At 40.2% G+C, this 22,271-nt stretch overlaps 1 protein-coding gene across 7 annotated transcripts in view; it reads left to right on the top strand.

Moving 5' to 3' along the window:
* The window catches only part of PLCB4 (phospholipase C beta 4), a 214,192-nt gene that overhangs the window by 187,230 nt on the left and 4,691 nt on the right, over positions 1-22,271 (top strand). For 5 of the 7 annotated variants that reach the window (XM_042789626.1, XM_042789627.1, XM_042789623.1 and 2 more), the window contains 7 exons: positions 2,236-2,351; positions 6,902-6,977; positions 12,853-13,028; positions 17,577-17,678; positions 19,405-19,462; positions 19,889-19,975; positions 22,123-22,159. In XM_042789626.1, the coding sequence (XP_042645560.1) occupies positions 2,236-2,351; positions 6,902-6,977; positions 12,853-13,028; positions 17,577-17,678; positions 19,405-19,462; positions 19,889-19,975; positions 22,123-22,159 (652 nt within the window). The remainder of the gene's footprint in view (positions 1-2,235; positions 2,352-6,901; positions 6,978-12,852; positions 13,029-17,576; positions 17,679-19,404; positions 19,463-19,888; positions 19,976-22,122; positions 22,160-22,271) is intronic. The other 2 variants (XM_042789629.1, XM_042789628.1) reach the window with 1 other exon arrangement.

Raw genomic sequence — 22,271 nt, 5'->3', positions numbered from 1 at the left:
TGTTTGCATCTGAAAACAAAATAAACTGAGGGTGTCTTAAGATGCTACAAAGCCACTCATATTTCTTAGAATCTTGACAGAAGTTTGGGAGGTGGAAGTCCGTGATGAATTTTCCTTTGAGCATAGACAGAAAATCAAACTCACATCAGCTAGCCCATTTTAAATAGTGTTCCAGGGGTTGAAGGTCATATAACTCCAGGGACCTCTGGGAGGGAGTTGACACCTAGTACTCTTTGTGCATTGCATATGCAGGTTGGTAGTAGCCTCTTCCAGATCTTTTTATATTGTGCACAAATGCATGTTCCATGAACTGGATGGGGAGGAGGACCAGGGAGGGAAATGGGGATATGGTCCACAATATATCTGTGTTAGATACAAGGTAGTTGTGCATGACCAGTAAGTAGCAGTAGAGTGGAATCTGCAGAGGATTACAGGGGAGTTGTGATAAATAGATAAGGCTTAAATCATGGTTGTGCTGAGGGAGAAGCAGGGACTCCAGCTCTGCGTGGTACGTCCTCCCAGATTATGGAGGAGTGTCACGTGCGTGGGCAGATGTCTCATGCTTTGCTGTGTTTGTGCTTAGTGTTTCATAGCAAGAATTGTATTGTTCTGTTGATCTAGGGAAGAGTGTGGGTAGTCTGGGAGATGCTCTCGGTCACTTCACCTGTGGCTGGCTGGTGCTGTCAGGCTTATGCTGTTCTTTTCACAGTCCGCATTTTTTCCTACCTGGTCAGTCAGTGCAAATATTCCCTGGCAAAGCTGGCATGTTTTAAGGTTGATGGAGTCCATTTGTTTCCCTTTAAATCCTCTGTAGAACTGAAAATTCAGTTCCCCAACTCAAAATACAAAATTTGGAAGCTGTACATGTTCCCCGAGGAAGTGCTTGGCAGATGTTGGAATGTTTGGATACAGCCCAGGGCTAGATTTTTAAAAGCATCACAACATTTGTATTAATGTTTTGGTAAAATTGAATGTAACAGCCTTTAATTAGTATTTTTAGAGGAAGAAACGGTGATAAGACAAACACAGGTGTATAGAAAATAATAACAAAGAGCAGTAGAATAGCAAGGGTAGAATAAATGCAAAATGAGCCATAAAACAAAATAAAGTCCCAGAAGAGGCCATATGAATTAATGCAAGGCTTTTTGTCACGATTAGATAAAATGTGGAGTGATTGGATAGTAATAAAACAACATAAATTAACAAACAGTCTTTCCGATTGTAATGTAAATGCAGTAGTACTTTCTGTGGTAGTTAAATATTTGCATCATCGTGAGCAGCTGCTCTGATACAGGAGAATACGAAGTCAAGTTCAATAATGAAGTCTACGTGTAAGCCCTAAGTGAAGTGTGTTGTTTCTGGTACGGTCTTGTAATTGAAAGGAACTGTCTCTGCGTAACATGCATTAGTGATTCATCTTTTCATCATAGGAACAGTTTTTTCCTCACCTTCCACAGATAACCTTCTCTGCCACTTTGCCGCTGTAAGTCACGTAGCTGTAGCAGTGACAGTGGGTTAGCATGGCTGTGTAGTACTCCACAGGTAGCCCTGTATGTCCACAGTTTATCAGCACGTGCTGTATTGTTTGTGGGGAGGGGAAACAGGGGGCAATGGTTATTTGCAGTCTGCATGTGTAGTTGAAAGTCATACTGCACCGCTTACTACCGCTTGCAAAGGGAGATGCTCTGCAACACGGTGGAATTTCTTAATGATAAGATTGCTGCGGTCATGGGGCCAGATCTTCCGAAGGTCAGTTGTTAAATATTTGATTTTTAGCGAATGTTTGGACGTGGAGCTATTCGATTTGCAGTGGCCAAGGGGCTAGCACTGTACTCAGAATGAGGTATGTGGAAGAAGGGGGGATTGGGTTGGATTTTGTTCTCTGCATTCAGAAACTGAATGGTATGATCTGAGCGTGTAAATCTGAATTTATTTTTTTTTTTTTTGTGTTGCACTTAAACGGGCATTTATTCAGAAAGATGAAGCTTTTCCCTCATCATTCTTTTCTTTTAAGGTATACCATATTTTTAAGGTTCGCTACAGATTTTCATTTGTCAAACAAAGAAATGTTTTAGCGCTTATGGTGGAGTATCAGGAACCTTTAATACCAGATGGCTAAACCAGATTAAATTCCATTGTCAAAGTTATCTGTTCGTACACTGATATTTTTACACTGTAAGAAAACTAAACATTAAAAATCCAGCAACCTAATTGTAAGGTCCTACTGTTTTCCAGGAGCACAGCGCTATGCAGAAGTTGCACTGCACACAAATTGACAAAATAGTGGCACAATATGATAAAGAAAAGGTGTCATACGAGAAAATGTTAGAGAAGGCAATCAAGAAGAAGGGGTAAGATATTATTTTAAATTTTTTTTTAGACTTTAAATAGATGTTGTGCTTTGTGGTCTGGAATAAAACATTCATCAAAAGGTCATTCGGATGAATGAATTGCAGCTTGAACCAGCATCCTACATCAAACTGAGTATGAGCTGCTTGAAGGCTCTAGCAATGGGCCAGAAGTATTGTACTCACTTTACCTTTATCTAATCTCCTACTATCAGAGTTCTGAAAGTAAAAGCAAAGAAGTTGTCTCAAATTTTTATTTCTGTGGTCTGATCTGGTCTCACTGCATTCCCCGGGGAATGTCACTGTTGTGTTCAGTGAGAGAAGACTAAGGTCCTCAATTGCTCTAACGACCAGAAAGTAGCAATGATTTGATTTGGGGGGAAAAAAAGCTGGTTTTAAATCCTGAACGTTTTAGAAGAATAGAGTTTTGCTGTGCTGTCAAGTTGAAGTTTCTTTTTTAACAATAAAACCCCTTTGGATTCTCAGCTGGGATAAATCAGTATTAGTCCTTTGACCAGTGAAGCTGTTCTGGTTTGCAACAGCTGATGGCCTGGGACATTATCTGTGTGAATCTCTTCATTGTCCCAGAAGAGTTGCTGGAAGATACTGGTGACTTTAATAAAATATCCTTCTTACAGTCCCATTTGGAATTATGTAGCAGGACCTGCTGTTGCCCTGCTGCTATTGTGCCATCTGGCAGCAGTTTCTCTTCTCCACCTTTTACCTTATGACTGGCATTTCATTGAGACAGTGGTTTATATAATACTGTGACCTAAAGCAGGAATTATTTTATTTAGTTCCATATGAAATTATGCTAACAGTTAGCCTTAATTTCATATTGTTGTCATCTGGCAGCAACTGGCAATCAACTCACTCACTGAATACTGAACATAGATGCCTCTTTGACATTGGATTCTTCCACAAATACTTTTTGTTTTATAAATTATTTGGAATGGCAGTGGTTTTTGAGTGTGCATGTTATAAACTTGCAACAGAACAGGAATAGAACTGTCAGAAGTAAACAAGATAAGGAGGATTCTCCTCACTAAATTATTAAAAGCTCACCATCTCTTTAAAAAGCTCATGTTGGGTTTTTTTGTTGTTGTTTTGTTTTTTGTCCAGGAAAGCAGAACTGTAAGCACCCAAATGCTTCTAATTCAAGTAGTTCCTTCCAAAAAATTGCAAAGAGAGAACAACTACATGACTAATTAATGTGGCTTTGATTCAATTTTCGTTGAATATACCACAGCAGAAGGCTATTGATGTTGCTGGATTTATAATTACGGTCAGGGTATTTACTACAGTGTCAGTGAACTAAGCCCTGGACATTGCACCGTAATTACCATGGGGGGAGAAAGGCTTCCCTGTGCTCTGGTATTTAAGAGCCTTGTATCAGAAGAGCCATGAATCAGTATTCCTGTTGGCCTGAGAAGGAGCCAGTGCCTCTGCTTGTCTGGGCAAAAGAGCATATGAAGGTTTATCAGAGAGTTAAAGGTGGTAATGTTTGTGCAGTAAATAGTGGAAAGTGTAAATAGTCTGGCTAACAATGCTTTCCAGAGTAACCCCAAATGGGACAAATGTAAAAGGAGTTGATGGTTTGATTCCCAGTTTGAGATCACTTCATTGGCTACTTGCAGTGTCTTGCCTTAATTTTATAACACTCCTTCCATGGATGCCAAACCCCTTTTGTTAGTTTTAAATTATCATAAAAAGTTTATTAAAAAAAAAAAAAAATCATTTGGAAATTACTACTCCAGAAGCAGATCCACTACACAGCCAAACACTGTTCCTCGCCGTGACTCCATGCTTCCCATGGACTCCAGAGCCCTCCATCATCTGACGGCTCTTCAGTGTTACAAGAATAACTATTGGTATCTAGTTAACAGGCAAATCAAATCTAGTATCAGCACAGACTTGATGTGAAAACACTTTTAATTCTGTATCAAAGTCTTCTAAGGGCTTCCTTCGGGGTCATTGTGTATGCAGCCCTGAAAGCCCATTCAGCAAGGTATTTCTGCACACACCTCACCCCAGCTGTGCGGTACATTTAAGGACATACTTAAAAGTGAACACATTTGTTGAGACTTAAAGACTTTATTGAACTGAAATGATCTGATGAATAAGGGGTTCTGTGTTCAGTGAGTACGGGACAAGCTCCATTTCCTTGGGTTTCATCTTGGAACTTTTACAAGTAATAAAAGTTGTAAAAGAACATGTAAAATGTGTTTTCAAGGCGCTCATGTTGAGATTTTCAGATACTTCCTGAAAAAAAGGCTTTTTGATAGGTGTGTAGAAGACTTGCTTTTCTGATTTTGTTGTGCCATTTTTCGTGGTCCATTTCTGCCACATGGCGTGACAAATGTCAACCGCATATTGTTCAGCAAAGTAGAATTTTTTAATCACATGCTAATTCACTGGCAGATGGACAGGATTTTGTTCCTTGTGCTATTTCTGTTGTACACTTCAAATGCTTGCAAATCTCAGAGAGGCTTATGGGGATACGTATGCTCATGTTCCCACTCTGAAATGGAGTTGAAGGCACATAAAGATCCTTCTGATTTATTGGGACTGTCCAGAAATTCAAGTGTATGTGTGTGGATGAGCATGGACATGTGACGTTGGGTTGCTGTGTCCCTGGATTTTTGTTCCCAACCTGTGACTCGATGGTTTAACCATGCAGTGTGCCACTGCAGTTGAGGACAATTCTCGTTCTGTCCAGCCTGGCTGGAACTTGCCTTGAGATACAATGAAAACTGGATTTCCAGAGAAGAGATCAGCTGGTCGTTTTGAAGTCTGGGATTCTGAAAAGTCCAGTGATTGAACCAGTTAGACTAATTGGGGATAAAATTTGTTTGAGTCACCCAAGAAGCAGTCTCTTTCATAGTATATGACAAATCTTATATGAATTATAGCCAGACTCTGATCGTAGCTACCCACATGCATAATCAAAGACACATTCTTTCCAGCTGGTTTTTTTTTTTTTTTTTAGAAAGAGGTAGCAGTGGTCAGAAACTGTCTTTATGCCTTTATATTACTTCCAAATTGTCAAATGAGTGTTAGAAATCTCTACAAAAATTTCATAGCTATGACTAGAAAATAAATGACTAGTCCTTCTGGTGGCCCTTGGGAACACAAGGAACATCACACTACTATTTTCAATAAGGGCTTTCCTGGTACTGTTTGATGATAAAATTTTCTGCTAATTTCCATAAGTTTAGCAGCACTTTGATATTAAAATACGATTTAAACCTGTTAAGAGTTTCATGAATCTCCTTTTCTTGAGCAAATATGGATTAATGTTGCTGCAGTCAAGCAATGACAATTCTTATTAGGGCCAGCTTCAAATGATAAAATTAATGTGGTTCCATCCACTCAGTGGAGTTACACCATTTTACTTCAGTGGATAATCTGACAGAAATATTACAGTGATGCTAAAATAGACTCCTCTCAATATACTGTATTATTCCAGACAAAAAAAAAAAAAAAAAAAAAAAAAGTGACTTCCAGTGTGTGAATTTGTATTCTCTTGTAAAAACCCTTCACTGCAAACAATGAGAAGGTTGGTAAAGATGGAATTTGTCAGCCCTTCAAAAATGTATTGACTTTGATGAGACAGTGACTGAAATTCCTGTTGTAGCTGCAGTGGAATAGTTTTTCTGTACTTCTGTCCCATCCAGTGTGTGGCCCAAGTAATTGGGCTTAGCAAAGGAAATTCTGTGCCTGAGAGGTTGAAGTCATCCATCTCCTAACCCACAGGCATGCCAAGGGGGGATCAAGCGTAAACCCTCTGCGGGCATTGTACCAGCCTGTTCCTTAGAGTCATGCACTCCTGCATTAAACAGGCTTTGCAACTTGCATTCAATCCCCGTTAACTTTACCCACGCACAAAGGCCACGGTGTATTTGGTTTAGTGCAGGAGTGAGGGCTGTCTTCAAGATTTGTTACTTTCCAAGTCATGCAAGGCATTTAATGGCTTGGATTCATCCTCGTGGGTTGGTGTGGTGTGCAAGGGTGGTGAAGCCCCCTTCTTCACAACCCATTCACCTCTGTTTTCTCACAGAGGGGCACTCACGCTTTCAATAGGCATCCAAATTAATGTGCCCAAATTGCACTGTGAGATAGTTATACAAATTACTTTCTCTGCCTCAAATTAAAAAAAAAAAAAAAAAAAGTAGCAAAAATTTCTTTTAAAGCAGAGGATAAAGTCCTGGCAAGGCAATGATATGCCTGTAAGTTTTCAGACAGAAACTGGTTTCACTTGGCAAGGTATTTTAAGCCTGGAGAAGGAACCAAGTACATAAATGGAGATGCCTGACATATCCTCAGCAACAGAATAATTGCTGGGCCAATCTAGAATTAATCATGTGGTGTTTGAATTGAATGATCATTAATCCAACAATATTTTGTAAGTTGTGAATAAATTGCCAGAAGAAATAATTTCATTTCAATACACTGCAGCACTTCAACTTTGATTAACATTTTAATTAGTAAGAGCTGACTGAATGGGAAGATGTTTAACTTGTGGCACACATTTGCAATTTTCCTTTTTTTAGAGGAAGTAATTGTCTTGAATTGAAGAAAGAAACGGAAATTAAAATTCAGACACTAACATCAGATCACAAATCTAAGGTAAGCAAACAGCCAGTTTTAACACATGCAACATCTGAAAGAGATTTTGAGACCCAAGTGGTGGTTAATTTTCTTGGAAGCATATGAATGATTTTCAGCAATAATAACATGTTGAGAAGAATGGGCATAATCGAGTGTCTAAAAGAGTTTCTTAAAAAAAATGGTAAAACACAACGTCAATTTCCTGCCCTTTTCAAATTATTGAAGAAAATGCCATATTCATGCCTCATGAAACTAAACTGGTCATTTATGTCAGTTCTAGCTAAACAAAGAGATGGATATATTCTGTATGAAATTTGGATGCTAAATACTTTCTCAAAATACATACATAAAGAAGTTTCTTTTTCATTTTCCCTCATTGTCATCATGGGCAACACTTGTGAGTCTGTCTCTTGGAGAAGGAAGAGTCCAAGTTGCTCTTGAACCAAATGCCTTACTATTTCTAGTATATTTTTTTCTCCAGTGCCTAGTTGCATTGTTTCCTCCAAGGTACTGGCGAATAAAAGTGCTCTGAGTCTCAATCTCAGTTCATTTGAAAAAGCTCTTCTCAAGCTATGATTCATGGCTCACATTGAGTTTCTGAGATCTGTTTCCTCTGTACTTCTATACCACTAACGTGCACACCGAGTTCATATTTCCTCTGAAAGTTTTATCTACCACCTGTTGATATGCTTTCAAGTTTCTGAAAGATACCCAAACTGGAGGGTGGCAGGTACACTAGAAGACACATCCATGTACAAAATGATCTGGAGGGAGAAGAGTAGAGGAGACTAACCACATGAGAGTTACTGTGAAACTTGAAACCTGTGAAAAGAATCAGACAAGTACAGAAAATACAAACAAAAGCAGCCACATCTCTGAGACTAGAATAAGGTCATTTCTGTCTTCTCCTAATTTAATTTTTTCATATTATTATTTCACATGAAGAAGATCCTGGTTTTCTAAACAAGGTTTCTTTCTTGTTGCTGCCTGCTCAAAGATGTAGAAAAATCCCCAGGAATAAAACCTACTGTACTGTCTTATTTCCCTATCTCTTCCTATAACAGTCCAAAACTGTTTCCTTAAATAAAAGCAATTTTTTTGACAACTTAAAAAAAAAAAAAAAAATAACTCATTAATTTCTTAGTGAAATAAACTCTCTAAGGAGAGCTATCATCCAGACATAAGCTCCAAAACTCATTTGAAGTTATATTATGTAGAAAATTCTTTGCTGTGATCTCTGCTTCTCACCTGTGTCATTCACAGTCTGGAGTTAAGAGGTGTGATTTGTACACAAGGGACATCCAAGTGATCATTAATCTTCCAAATCCAGTAAATATGACTCACGTTTTCCCTTTCCACAAATGTATGCAGTTTCTGAGCTCTGTTCCTTTTAAAATCCTGCTCTCAACCTGGTTCCCTTCAATTTAATCCATACCTGGAAACGAGATCAATTTTTGTCCATTCCCATGTCAGGTTTTAGGATGACATTTTCAAAGGAGACTAAAATGTAAGGTCCTTTGAAATGCCAAGCCTCTGTGTGTTGGGTAATTCCTGAAGAACTCTTCTGCAAGTCATCTACCTTTGTGGTTTTCTCTAGGTCAGTGATTTTCAATATCTTGCTCACTGTGGTTCCATCAAAATCATCCAGATTATGTACCTATTTTAGTATTCTCATAGACTTCTTTTGTTTCTATTGCTGTGTGTGAGCCCTTGAATTATTCCTAGAGATCATACAAAGGTTTGTAAGCAACAGGTTGGAAAACAGTGCTCAAGACCATAGGGAAATTAACTTTTCTTCTAGAGGAAGGTAGGTACAATTAAATGAGATTAAACTCTGAGATACTGAATGCATTACAGTGATATAGTGGGAGTTTGATTAATTAACAGTTGTTCAGCATTTCTTAGCATTTGGCCCACTAATTTTGATATCAGATTGTACCATAATTCAGCTTTAATTACAGCTCATGTCCTCCAGTGCAGCTCTGTGTCACAGTGTGCATGTACACTTGTAGCACCAGAGAGACCTTCTCATCTACAAAAGTCTTCCTGTCATGAGGAAACATCCAGCCCAAGTTTGGCATAAAATATTTAAATTAGATCTGAATGTCCCAATGTGTACTTCACACACAATTAACCTAGCAGATGCAAATTACTCCCCTGCATTAGAAAAAGTAGGTCCCAATATCAAGCAGACAGAGGATGAAAAGAAAAAAAGGAAAGATTACTTCACAGATTATTCCTGCTTGAACTTGTTTGCTAAACAAACATCTTGCATATATGCTGTGCAAAAGAAAGTTCCTTATCAAGATTTTAATTAGTCTCTTAGGCCCAGTGTAGGAACAGATGAAAGGACGGGATTGCAAACACAGTCTGTACAACAGGAAAGAGAGAAGTTAGCTAATGGCTATTTTTCCTATCCTTTTGGGTAAGCAACACTACCTTCATAGTGGAAAGTAGGACAAGAGCACAGCCGAGTGCAAATAGTGCAAAAAAGTCATTTTAACTATGATGCTAATAAATTGGAGAAAAGGAGGGATGTACACTGAATTTACTACATCTGAACTTTGAAGCGTATCACAGTTCTGCAGCAATATTGGATTTCAGATGATTTAATGGCCACGAGTTCTAGGGCTGTCTGAATCTGAGTCAGATTGCGTAATTCAAGTCTTGTAACTGGTGTTTGGCAAATCTCTTACATCCTTCTCATCAGATCATATCTTGCTCTACCTGAAATCAGACTTCTGGCTTGCAGGTTATTTAAGAAAAGAAATCTTCCCTTTCTCTCCCACCCCTAGAGAAAAGCTTGTTTTACGAGGAGCTGTACCTGCTTCTTAGACTGCATGCTGATTTTGAAATGAGTAGCACATCACCAGCACATCTGTGCATGAACACAGACAGGTTTTTTCATGATTCTTGCCTCCTATCTTCTCCGATTAAATACTTAAAGTACTGCCATGCTTAAGTCTCCTTGCAGGCTGCTTCTTTGGGAGTTGGAATCCATATTGTTCCCTTCTAACTCGAGATATTCCATCATTCTTTGTTATCAGTGTACCTGAGATATAGGGTTCCTGCCATCGTGTTCCTCTGTAGGGTATCATATTAACCATTTAAAACCAATGATCACATTATTCATTTGCAACGAAACCCTGTCTTGGTTTCTCTGCATTTGTCTGCATTTTGTAAACACTCTTTGAAGTTAAGTCACAAAATACTTGCTTTCACCATGACTTCCACTATTTATACATTTATTTGTTCCACTATTTTATTAAGTCACAATATTTTTTTTTTAATGCAAAGATTGTTTTGCATTTCCTCTACAGCATAAGGAGGCTTTTAAAAAAAAAAAGCAAACTTTTTGTTCACTGGAATGTCTGCCTGTCCTTTTAGGGTGAAGTAAAATGCTCTTCCTAGGAATCGGATCTTGTATGGTAATATCCCACACACTTTGTAATGCTTCACACTAGTCTGAAACCCATCCCTGAGTGGCAGGCTGTATGGAAGAGTTGCACAGCAGCAAGCACTGGAGGAAAATACTTGGCCAGCTCTGTCACAGTTTCTACTACAATTTTATTGATGTTTGAAAGGGGGCAGAGCCCAGTCAGAGCACTCTCTGCAGGAAGGCAATCTGAATCACAAATCTGTGTAAGGCACCACGTGTTGACTCCCGTGCCAAGGTGTGTGGTACACAGGTGTGATTTGCTGCTGGCTCTGCCTGCTTCCTGGGTCACATAATAGCACTTGAGAGTCTTTATACTTTCTAACATTGTGACCATAGAAGTTCTCTGAGTATGGGGTCCCAGTTCTGCTGTAGTCCCAGTTACACCCAGTTACTCAGGACTTTGGATCTACCTGTACCTTTTTTCTCCAAATCATGAATGGAGCTCACTCCCTCTGGAAACTCTGCATTGAAAATAAATAAATAAGGAACGGATTCTCCTGAGAACTTCAGGCATGACTTAGATCCCCTGAAGTCCACTCTGGGTGTCCCTGGGGGTTGATAAGCCAAATGAAGTCACTACTGAAAGGAGGTTCCTGCAACCTAGATGAAATGTCTAGTTGCTTGAGGCCCTTTTGGATAGAGGCACCTCCAAACAGTGTTTAGCTGTGATAAATCCTGCTTTGAAACTGCACACCTTTTCACATCAGCAATGCAAGGAGATTGGACTGAACTTGATCCTCATTTAAGTGCCTTAGATGGGTCCCAGAGGTGAGCTGGAGTGTCTGCCCCGCAACCTTTCAAAAACTCCAGCTGAAAAATGAGTCCCTCTTCTTTACCAACATCCAGGCATTTATTTTGACCCATTTTAAAGTTGAATCCCCATGTTTTTCTGGCTGTGAAGGGAATGCTGCCTTACGAACATCTTACTAAAGATACTACTCCTACTGACTGCTCCACATCCTTCTGTGTATTTATCACTTCGTAGTTGATAGGCTCTGGCTTAGTAGGATGCTTACCCACATGCACAAAAATAAGCTCATTTTGCTGGAGGTACACTCACTCTTAAGCACCCTGATGAATTAGGCCTATATTAGTCAGTCCTGCCTCAAAATGCTGTAATTGTTTTCTGACAACTGCAAACCCCCCCCGCCAGCTCTCTATCAGCTGCTTCTGCCTCTGATTCTATCTGTTTTGATGTGGGACCACTATTTAACTGTAATTCAGTGCAAGTCTGGCATTCAGGTAGTGTTGGTGACCCTCACCTGCCACAAAATTACTCGCTTTTTTTTTTTTTTTTTTTTTTTTTTTTTTTTCATTAGGAGTCCAGCTTTATTATACAACATAAACTTTCTGTAGGAGGGCCTTCAGAGGAGCCTTTCCAGGGCAGAATGGAGACCGGGGCTGTTAAGGTCCCCTCTTCTTTCACCATCATCAGTGTGCGCAGGAGAGTCTGTTTGGGATTATGCAGAGCCCACGTGTGGGCCCACACCTAAAATACTGTCATTAGTCTTTCACTTTCCGAGCAATATGGTGGCAGTTTTTGATTTGAAGAATAAGGTTTCGCTTTCATAGAAGATGACCCAGATGCTATTAGTTACCATAGTAGCAGTTGAAATGACTACCTGAAAATAGGTTTACTGTGAGGCATATTTTGTGTATACCATTTATGGAAAAGTAGGATAGCTTGTCAAAATACCCAAAGATTAAAGGATAATAAAATATATCTTTCTATTAGCTTATTTTCAAAATCGTTGAGTGCAATGTATTATTATAACAACAACTCCAGTGATTTAGACTTCTTCATATTGTCTTTTGGGAATATTCCAAAACTTTAATCTCATTATTCTTGTGAGTCTTGGGAGATAAGCAAGAGGAGAATACTTGTCAGATTCCTTGCTGACTTAATGAATATAAAACAAAGATACGTAGCCCATCTTCAGGTTCAGGTTGTATTAAATATAGGATTTCTCTGTAAACTGACTGTGTTTGTAAAATTGTGTCCACAAAATCAAAGACTGTATTTAAGCTCTCAGAGAAATCCCACTCACTAGGCTTTTTCCATTGTTAATTTCAATACTTTTAATATATAATTTTTTCTTGACAACCAAAAACGTGAAACCGTTTCATTATCAACTCAGTGTTGTAGAAGGTTTTAGAATAACAGTAGTACAGTCAAGAGCATAAACGCAGCCAATTTATTCAGGACACTTTAGATAATAGAGTCCTAATAGTAGGGGTTGGTTTACAACTGTTTTTATAATACACAGTAGTGTCCTTGGTGGCACTGTTACTCTGTGAAGCAACTTCATTTGTATAACTTAACTTTTCACAACTTAACTGTATTCTTTGTAATTTTTCTTTACGCTTGTCTTTACAACATCTTCAGCAGCAGGAATAGTTGATCTCCTAGCCTGTCTGAGAACCTCTGGCAAAGCTGCTGTTTCTTCTCTACAGGTCAAAGAGATTGTGGCACAGCACACTAAAGAGTGGTCTGAGATGATCAACACACACAGTGCCGAAGAGCAAGAAATCCGTGATTTACACTTGAACCAACAGTGTGAGCTACTGAAGAAACTGCTGATCAATGCTCATGAACAGCAAACCCAGCAGCTAAAATTTTCACACGACCGGTGAGCAGGGCAGTGCTACCTGATATCGAGGGCTTGGGTTATTGTCTGCTTTGTGTGATGTTTTAGTTTCTTGTGTTGAGAGCTGCCGTACTGCTGTCAAAGATGCTGGGCTCTATGCAAGGTAGATGTAAAAGAAGTGATCATACAAGGCTTTGATAGATGCAGGAATGGGCTTCTGAGCTGGTTTAGATTATCTGAACTTCATTAAAGGCAGCAGATGTGATGAAGCGGCGGTAGCTTGCATCAGCTGTGGGTATGCTTAGACTTTACCCAGGCACTTCAATTCAGAGGCTGGAAACCGAGAAGTATCAAATACAGAAATGTCCTTTGGAGTTGCCAGCAGTTCTGGGCACGTGTGTTTATGGCACTGGTGGTTGTAAGAAAGAACCATGAGAAGTCAGATCGTAAAAGCAACGGGTAGCAGGATAAGCTACATTAGGCTGACGTATTATCTTCATACAATATCCCGTCGTAATCACTGCGAATACAGAAGATACTGCGTGACACGGCTGTCTTGTTGCTTTTGTAATTAACCACCCTCCTCATTTGAACTTAAATAAAATGAAATACACATCCTATCCACAGTGTTAAAAATGGCAGTAAGCAGAGGAATCATTTTTTTATGCTCTGGTCTCTTTTGCAAAGCGTATGAATGCAAAATGTGTGTGTACATACATACGTATATATTCATACATATCCATATTCATATGTAATTGTCTTCAGCATCTTTCACATAAAAAGCATGGGGGGAAAACGAATAAATAAATCACATCTGAAGAAAGAACTGAAATGATTTTTTTAAATTCCTGAGTGAAAAAACAGCTTATCTTTGCATCAGAGAGAACACATGCTGGGACCTGCAAGCTTTCCATCCAACAGAGAATTGTCCCAGCAAAAGGCTTTTAGTGAGTTCATCTTTACGTTAATCTCTGTGTTAACCCATCTATTCAAGCTGTCCTGCAATACATACCCAGACAAAAATGAAGTCCAAAAATTGTTAAATTGTAATATAAATAGATCATTCAAAAGATACTACCCAGAGGAAGGTGCAGTCCTTGGTACTGTATCTCTGTAAATCATACTCGGCTGCATCGGCCCAGAGAAATCACATCAGTTTTTTTTAAAAGTCCCATATTCTGTCCCATTTAAAATACACTACAATTCTTAGAAGCTAATTTACTAATATGTAGCCTGTGAAAGTAAGTTTTTGTTTTCTTTTCCATACATGTTTCCTTATTCTCTTAACTTTGTTAAGGGTCGTCATTGTGGGCAGCTACTATATCTACACTAGGCCAAAGTTGGTTGTTTTTTTTTAAGATTTTTTTTCTCATAGTTTTTGACTTCGGGTTTAGAATTTCTGTATTTCTGCATTGTTTGAGCAGCCCTATATAATTTCTTGGAAGGGTTCTTACATTCTTAGTAATGGATCTTGCTCTCTTATTAGAAATCATTTGTTTTCAGTCCATGCATTGTTCTATTTTCAGAGCTACTAAGAACCAGACCTGAAAATCTACATCCTGATAAATACTGAGAACTTTTTCTTGTCAGCTGTCCCAGGAGTAACCACCTTCAAAATTCTTTCTTCTTTATTCATTGCAATTTAATGTGTTTCTGCTTATTTGGGAATTTGTGTGTAACCCCTAAATGTGCAGACTGGGGACTTTCCTGTTCAAAACAAATTTAAGACTCTGTGTCAATCTACGCCTATTTCAGAAGAATTTGGAATGTGATCTATTGAAATGTGAATAATAATGCCCCGAGGAGACTTCACACTTAATCATTTGTAAACCTCTCTATGGACTATATTCCGTGTAGGAATAGGTATGCGTTTCTGTGTATAGGCATGTGTAATAGCCAAGAGACAACTCAGGTGACCATAGGAAAAAGAGGATCTGTCTGAGAGCAGCGTGGGAGGTGGACCGCGCTCTCAGCATGCTGTTCTCACCGCTTCCCTCTCTGTGAGCTGGGGTAATGAGTTAGCTATCACAACAGAGGACACAGGGCGAGTAGGAAAGATAAGGAATCTAAAATGCTGTAGTTATCAGCTGTAGGGTAGAGACTTCCCTTCCGTGTGCAGTACGAAAAGCAATTACAGTTGTGTGCTTTGAGCTCATTTAAAAACAAAGCAGAAGACAGCAAATGCTACTAAAAATCTGAAGCTTATTGATCTCCAGGGGTGCTGTGCCCCCTGCCTCCCCAAACTGGGTTAGCTTTACGGACGTGGATGTAGCAGGCTTGCAGCATTTCAGAAATTGGGGATGCGAAGCTGTTATTCGCAATCATTATGTACTCCAGATAAAATAACATGAGAGAGAAAGAAAAATTGGGGGGGGGGCATTTTTTTTTTGACTAGGAGGAGAGCTTTCTAGTCATTCAAACAATACTGGTGACATAAAATAACATGTTAATGCCCTTTAATGTCGTATAGATGGATGTATAAATTCCAAGGATAGACTTACGTGCTTAAGTATCCCTTTAAAAGACCTTTGTATGAATTTCAGAGTTGCTGTCTGTCTGACACAGTAGGAAGTCGGCAGTTAAATCCTGCAGTTCACGTGCCACATTTTTCAGAACCCCTTTTTTCCCCTCCTTTGCATCCCGGCTCACCCACTCCTCCCAGGTAACCCTGGCTAGGGGCACCGCCGCCCCAGCTGCTGCGGGCGGCTGAGCAGGGAACTGAGGGTCGAACTTTGGCCCCGGCTTTGAGGAACTGTCCCTACAAGTGCTTACTGGTGATTTTTAAAGGAGGATAAGGTTTTTCATCTTTTTTTTCTCTTAATAATGCCTTTTCTTTTTTGCAAGCAGTGCAAAGACCCAACAGCAGTGCGACTCAGAGCGATATAATAGTCTGCAAGACAGAGAAACAGTTGGATATAGATGTTGGCTCTTTCAGCCGTATCCATGGCCAGAGCCTCATTTTGAAATCATCAGTGTTGCACGGCAGTCCCCTAATCCTCTTAACTTCTTTCGCTCTAAAATTATATCTGATGCAAATAGGCTAAATCAATTGGAACACCTCCACTTAGCTTTTTTCATATCCTTGAGCACAGTAAGAAAAAAATTATTTCAGTACCGCTCTTAAGATAGTGTACTTGAAAATTACTTCAAATTCAAAATAGAAAAGAAAAGCTTTTATTTGGAGAAAGGACTGTTGGAATGCCATGTGCTCTCGACACAACACTTTTCAGAACCCAGTCTAATTTTTGCTGTGATACCACTGCTTTTAAATCTGTATTCAGGAGATGTTTCGCCCTATGAACTCTTGGAGGGAAAAAAGCGCACTGCATTTCTTTAATAACAATTTCAAACTGTGGAAAATGTAAGTCTCGGAACAAAGTTTCCTCATGCTACTTAATGATTAATGTCTTTTAGGGATGAAAGCAAGCTAAAAAAGATTCAGTGACAACGTTTCATTAAATTAAGCACTCTGCTCTGTGTTGCACCCCTCCTCTTCTGCGCATACAAAATACTTAGAATTTTGGGTTAATACGTACAATAATTGTTTAGCGCCCTACTTAAGATCATTTCCAGACAAAGAGACTAAGGCCCTGCCTTGCCTTGGATGGGTAACTTTGAGATGCTTATGCACTACTGGGGACTTTACAATCTGTTATTCGCTGCCTAATTTCCATATGTAATTCCTGTTTAAATAAGCACTTAAGATCGGGAGCTGCAAGAGCTGGAATGCTAAGCAGGCCGAAAGCAAGAGCAAACCTTCAGGGACGGCCTTTTTGGAGCTCGGCTGGCTTACGCGGGACGAAAAGCCTTCCGCTCCCTCACAGCTCATAAGCCATTTCTGAATGTCAGCATCTGTGCTGTTACTCCCAACAAAGAATCGCGATTCTTCTTAAAACAACAGGATATTGACTTATTTTCTGTTTTCCTAATGCACTGGCTGAAACGCCGAAGAGGCTTTCCACCTCCTGAGTCAAACCACGCCACTCAGGACATCACCCCGGGAAGGCGATTGCCCCCCTCCTGCTACCGCTGTCTCGTCTCACAGGGAAGGCTACAAGGTTCACTGGGCCAGGAGGAACCCAACACAAGTCGGACCATGGTCGAAACCACAGGGCTCTTTCAGGCCCAAAGCAAAAGTCTTAAAAGGAAGCCTGGCAGCTAATACCACAGCTAGCAAATATTACTGTTTTTCATATCGCAGTCATGTTCTGAGTGCAGGATTTGTAAATATTTTAGGCAGTTTTAGAAGACAAATTGCATTTTCTAAATGGCTGATGATAGCTCATGCTTGGACAACTCAGACACCAGGGAGAAAAGAGAGTATTTCATACCTTTTTATAACCTTCGGAGCGCAAAAATACTTTAAACTGATATTTCAGATTATATTCTCTGGAACAAATGGAGATTTCTGAATGCTCGCGCAGATTGTGTTAAGTCTACCCAGAGGAAAGCAATTTTTGTGTGGTTTGTTTATTCTTCTTCCTTAACGCTTCCAGGACAAAATTAACCACAGTGTAGAGTAATACCGTGAAACCAACCTGAACAATAATTGCGTCTTAGTCATTAATGACTTTGTTTGGTTTTGCCTAGGGAAAGCAAGGAGATGCGTGCCAACCAGGCTAAAATATCTATGGAGAACAGCAAAGCCATAAGCCAAGACAAGTCTATCAAAAATAAAGCTGAAAGAGAGAGGTAAGTACTGGATCTCCCTTCTTGAGAAGGGAAGAATGCTGTCAGAGGCTGACAGGTGAACTCATGGATTAATTCTGTTAAAACCCATGCTTTTATATATGGAAACAATCTCTGATGATTGTGGTGAATATATTTTTAGATGACCATTTTAGGAGAAATGTTGGCTTTCTCACATTTATCCTTTTAATAAAAGTAATGATCTGATCAGGGAAATAAACAGGTTCTTTAAACTCATCAGCTGTGACTGAGTGGTGTAGCTCTAACCACACTGTTAAATTGAAAGGCGTCTGTAAGAATTTTAAATGATTGTACTTTGCTGATGCTTTTTAAACGAAATGAGGGCTATACTGAAAAGGGAGCCTGAGGTTTGGTTCTAGCAGGAGCTAGCATAACTGGAGAGGCAGCATCGCTACGGACACGGGAGGCGGTGCCGGTGAGAGGCTTTCTCCCCCATCTGCTGCTATCGTGGAGGAGCGGCGGAACAGGAGGAAGGCGCGCTAAAAGTGGCGATAATCGGCGGGGAAGGGTGCCGGGAGATAGGAGCGAAGGAGCGGGGGACGTACCCCGCGGCGGCACACGTGTTGCTCCTCCACCCCCCGGCCCAACTGCCGCGCTCTCCCCCGTTCCGTGCCGGCACTGGGGACGCGGCCAGGGCCGCCGCGCCTGCAGCAGGCGGTGGCTCGCAGCCCCTTTGGGGAGGACAGCCTTAGCCGGCTCGGGAGGCGCTTGCCACTACCAGCTACTGAGACTTTCTTGGAGGGTCCATCTGCTCTACAGCTGCTTTAAGGTGGTTCTGTTTAGCCTAAAAGTTTCCAAATGAATAGATGAAAGCAGCGCCTACACGGGGATGTCTCCTAAGCCTTCAGGGTTTCCCCTTCATTGTGGGCTTGCCATCTGGGTCATTATTTCCTCTTTTACATTCCCTCCTTGGCACTGGACTATTTTGGTCAAAAAAAAGGCTTGAACTTGGTTCCCGCTGAACTAAGTCCCTTGAGTGTCACTGCTAGCTCATCCGGGGATGGGTTGTCAGAGCCCTTGGTAACTGTATGCTTAGTTAACGTAAGACCTCCCGTATCCCACAGCTGTGGGGTGAATCCATTCCCAGATCTGAAAGCAGTCTGAAGGCAGTTCTGATTTTCAGGCTTTGCAATTAGTCTGATTCAGCCCTTTGAACTATTTTTGGCATATTTCATGATGGAAGTCTTAGGAAGAGACACTTTGCAGCTAGGTATTTTGTGTAAATATTAATTGTATACTTACTTATCTTCTTTCTTAAATAACAGCTTTAAGAACCGTACAGCATTGGTAAGCTGTAACTTAGGATCATCAGGCGATTTTTTCCATTACCACTGTTAAGAGATGTAGCACTTTTTATATACCAAAATAAATTGAGAGCAGAGTGTAGTAAGGGATACAGAAATTAATTAAACATTTTAAGTTCGGCCCATGACTCTTGAGTAAGTTAGAAAGCAAACTTCATTCACAACTGTCCTGGTCTGTTTTTTTTTTTTTTTTCAAGTCTTCAATCATATTGTCAATGTACTTGGAAACCTTCAAGTGTAAAGGTGCGTAGCCAGAGGAGTTCACGGTTTGCCATTACTGCCACATGGTACAGAAAATCAGAAACCAAAATATACCTTATGAGTTTGTTATTCTCTCTATTGTAGCTTTTGGGTTTCTGTTTCTTTCCAATGAGTCTTCATGGATAACGTTTGCGTTTTTTTAGGCGAGTCAGAGAACTGAACAGCAGCAACACAAAAAAGTTCCTGGAAGAGAGAAAAAGGGTAACTATAACCTTGACAAAGTCACTGGGCGCTATTTCTGGATATCCATTTTCATTTCTCTGTGTTGAGAGTCCAGCTCTCATAAACAAACAGATGTTTGTCCTTGCTTCGTTTCACATATGTGTAGTGTAAAAGATCCAGCATCTATGTAAGAGGAAGCTATTTTAAATCAACAAAATTACTGTTCATTGTTGTGTATTTGATACTTTTATGTAATATATATTATATCTGTAATATGTATAATATAAATATGTTACTACATTAATAGCTCTTCTTAAGATTGGGTGATACGATAGGCCTCCTACGGTGTTTCGTGCCATCCAAATGGGACAAGACAGTGTATATATGTATATCTCTCAAGTAAGTTTAGATTTTGCTTGTTAATAATGTGTTACGTTTCCCCTCACTATTCTCTCTTGCTTGCAGCTGGCCATGAAGCAGTCAAAGGAAATGGATCAGTTGAAAAAAGTTCAACTTGAGCATTTAGAAGTCTTGGAGAAGCAGAATGAGCAGGTATCTTATTTTAAAGGCTTAAAAACAAGCTAGTGAAAACAGTAACCAGAATCAGTCTGAGTAGAATGCTTCTGTCTGTAAGTCATTACTGAACTTGGGAAAACAACCATGTTCGTGGCCACTCTCCTACTTGAGGAGTTAAAATGAAGAGGTGAGGTGACTCAAATAATGATGCAAAACCAGATATGTTTCAGTAAGCACGTGAAAGCTAAGCTGTTTAGCCAGAGTCTGTCCTTTCAGCTGTTCAGCCGCACCGATACTCGTTAGCTAGATATGACAGTCATAAAAGGCCCAGCATATCCATTTTAATTACTCCCAAAAAGTACCTCAAGCAAATCTGTTTCCTTCATTTTGGAACTTGTATTTCTAGTGCTGATTGGAAAATGAAGTGAAACACGTGCACAGAGCAGCTCTGAACTCCTAAGTGAGGGTTAGTTTGGGCTGAATTCTAGAGATGTATAGTAGCATGGGGAGTTTTATCTCTACTAGTACACTCTTTTCTAATTAAAATACCTTATTATTTTCTGCTAGTTTATAAGTGCTTCTTTTTTTTTTTTTTTTTTTTTTTTTAATTGAAAATTCTACTTGGCAAGGAAAGGAAAATTCTAATCTTGTTTCTGGTAGAAGCAACGCTATGTTCTGAGCGGTTCCCTTGCTGAAAGATTGAGCCAGCAGAGCTATAATAATTGCATGGACTTGCAGTACTGCACTTACACAAATATAAACTGCAAGGGCAATACACCCAGCAGTTCAGTGAGGTGAGGGAGAAGAGGTGCACTTAATACCCATTACTTTCAAGGGTTATGTACTTCTTTGTTTATTAAATGTTCAGAACTTGAACTCTCTGGCAGACGTTATAGTATGAATTAAAGCCACGCTGCAGAGGGGGGAAGAGAAGAGTATGTGCAAATCAAGTATTTCTACTGTCAGGGGAGTCCTAGAGCCCCAAGAGCTGCAGCCTGGTTAGTTCCAGGGGGGTGGCAGCATGCAGGACCTCAGGCAGTTGCTGCCACCGAGTCGCAGCCACCACCTCTCTGTCTTCAAACGCTCTGCTCCCCTTCTGGACAACCACCCAAATCCCTAGTCTGTTCCCTCGCAGGGTTTCTGCAGATGCCGTCTCTAACGTCCAGCACGGATGGCTGTGTCAGTCAGCCTGCTCCTGAGCAGGATCTGCACGTGTTCAGGAGGCGGGGGGGGCAGGACCGCAGGGGAGGCCACTGGGCGACCACGGGTCCGTAGCGTCACTGCCGAGCGCGTGACGGAGAGCTCCCGTAAACTCGGCCAGTCGACAAAAGATGAGGGGCTTGATCCAGAGATAGGTGCTATCAGTGGTTCCTCTCCATTGGCTTCAGAGGGCTTGGGGTCCATTTTTTAAAAACGTAAGGGCAAGAGGGAATGGTTATGGTTGCGCTTCTAACCACAACGTGATAGCCACGTTATGTACAAGGGAGGGAGGTTGCTGGAAAAATAAGTGTGAGTCATTAAAGGAGTCACCTCTTCCAGCAATTAAATACTTCCATCACCTGGGGTTACAGCTTCTGCTTCTGAGAGGTGGCAACAGCCTACGTGTGAGCTTGCTCATACTCCATTTCAGCGCAGAGGTGGAGTCACCTTAAATCATCAGTGATTAAACGCAGTAAGATCATTCATGTGCTGGTTGTCACTTTTGTGGGGGCACGTGGTGGCCTCCACCACAGGGGTGGTCCTTAACAGCTTTTCAGCTCGCTCTAATTCGATCCATCAGGGCATATGTTTTCATACCTGCTGTTCTGGCCACTTTTTTTCAGCCCCAAAAGTGCACCAGAGCAAACCCCTCAGCCAGGTCTGGTTTCGTCGTTACACACATTGATGTAAGAAAGCCGGTTAGATCAAGATAAAGGTGGTATTTGTTTAATGAGAATTTCAAAACGTGATTTTTTGTTTCCTGATCAAACAAGAGAAGGAATTTTTCATACAAATATACAACGTAGAAAAGTAGAATTATGGGTGGAAACAGCCTTCAATACAAACTGTTATGAATTTAAATTTGTTTTGGTTTATGTATGTTTTTCTTGCATTAATTTTTCAATCTCACTTCAGTTTTCATTCATTTAATTTGCTTCTTGTTGTATTACTCAATTTTGACATTATTATTTTTGTACAAACAGCTTTTGAAATCCTGTCATGCAGTGTCTCAAACACAAGGTAGGATGGACGTATAATAAGCAAACTATTATTTCAGTGTGCTTTCCTTCTAAATTAAATCATTATCATTGGAGCCCTCCTTGTAAATGTAACCATTGGGAAGTACCATTGA

Source organism: Tyto alba, unplaced genomic scaffold (assembly GCF_018691265.1).
Source record: "Tyto alba isolate M040663 unplaced genomic scaffold, T.alba_DEE_v4.0 Super-Scaffold_16, whole genome shotgun sequence".
NCBI classification, from domain to species: Eukaryota; Metazoa; Chordata; class Aves; order Strigiformes; family Tytonidae; genus Tyto; species Tyto alba.
This window is presented reverse-complemented; position numbering and strand designations above follow the sequence as displayed.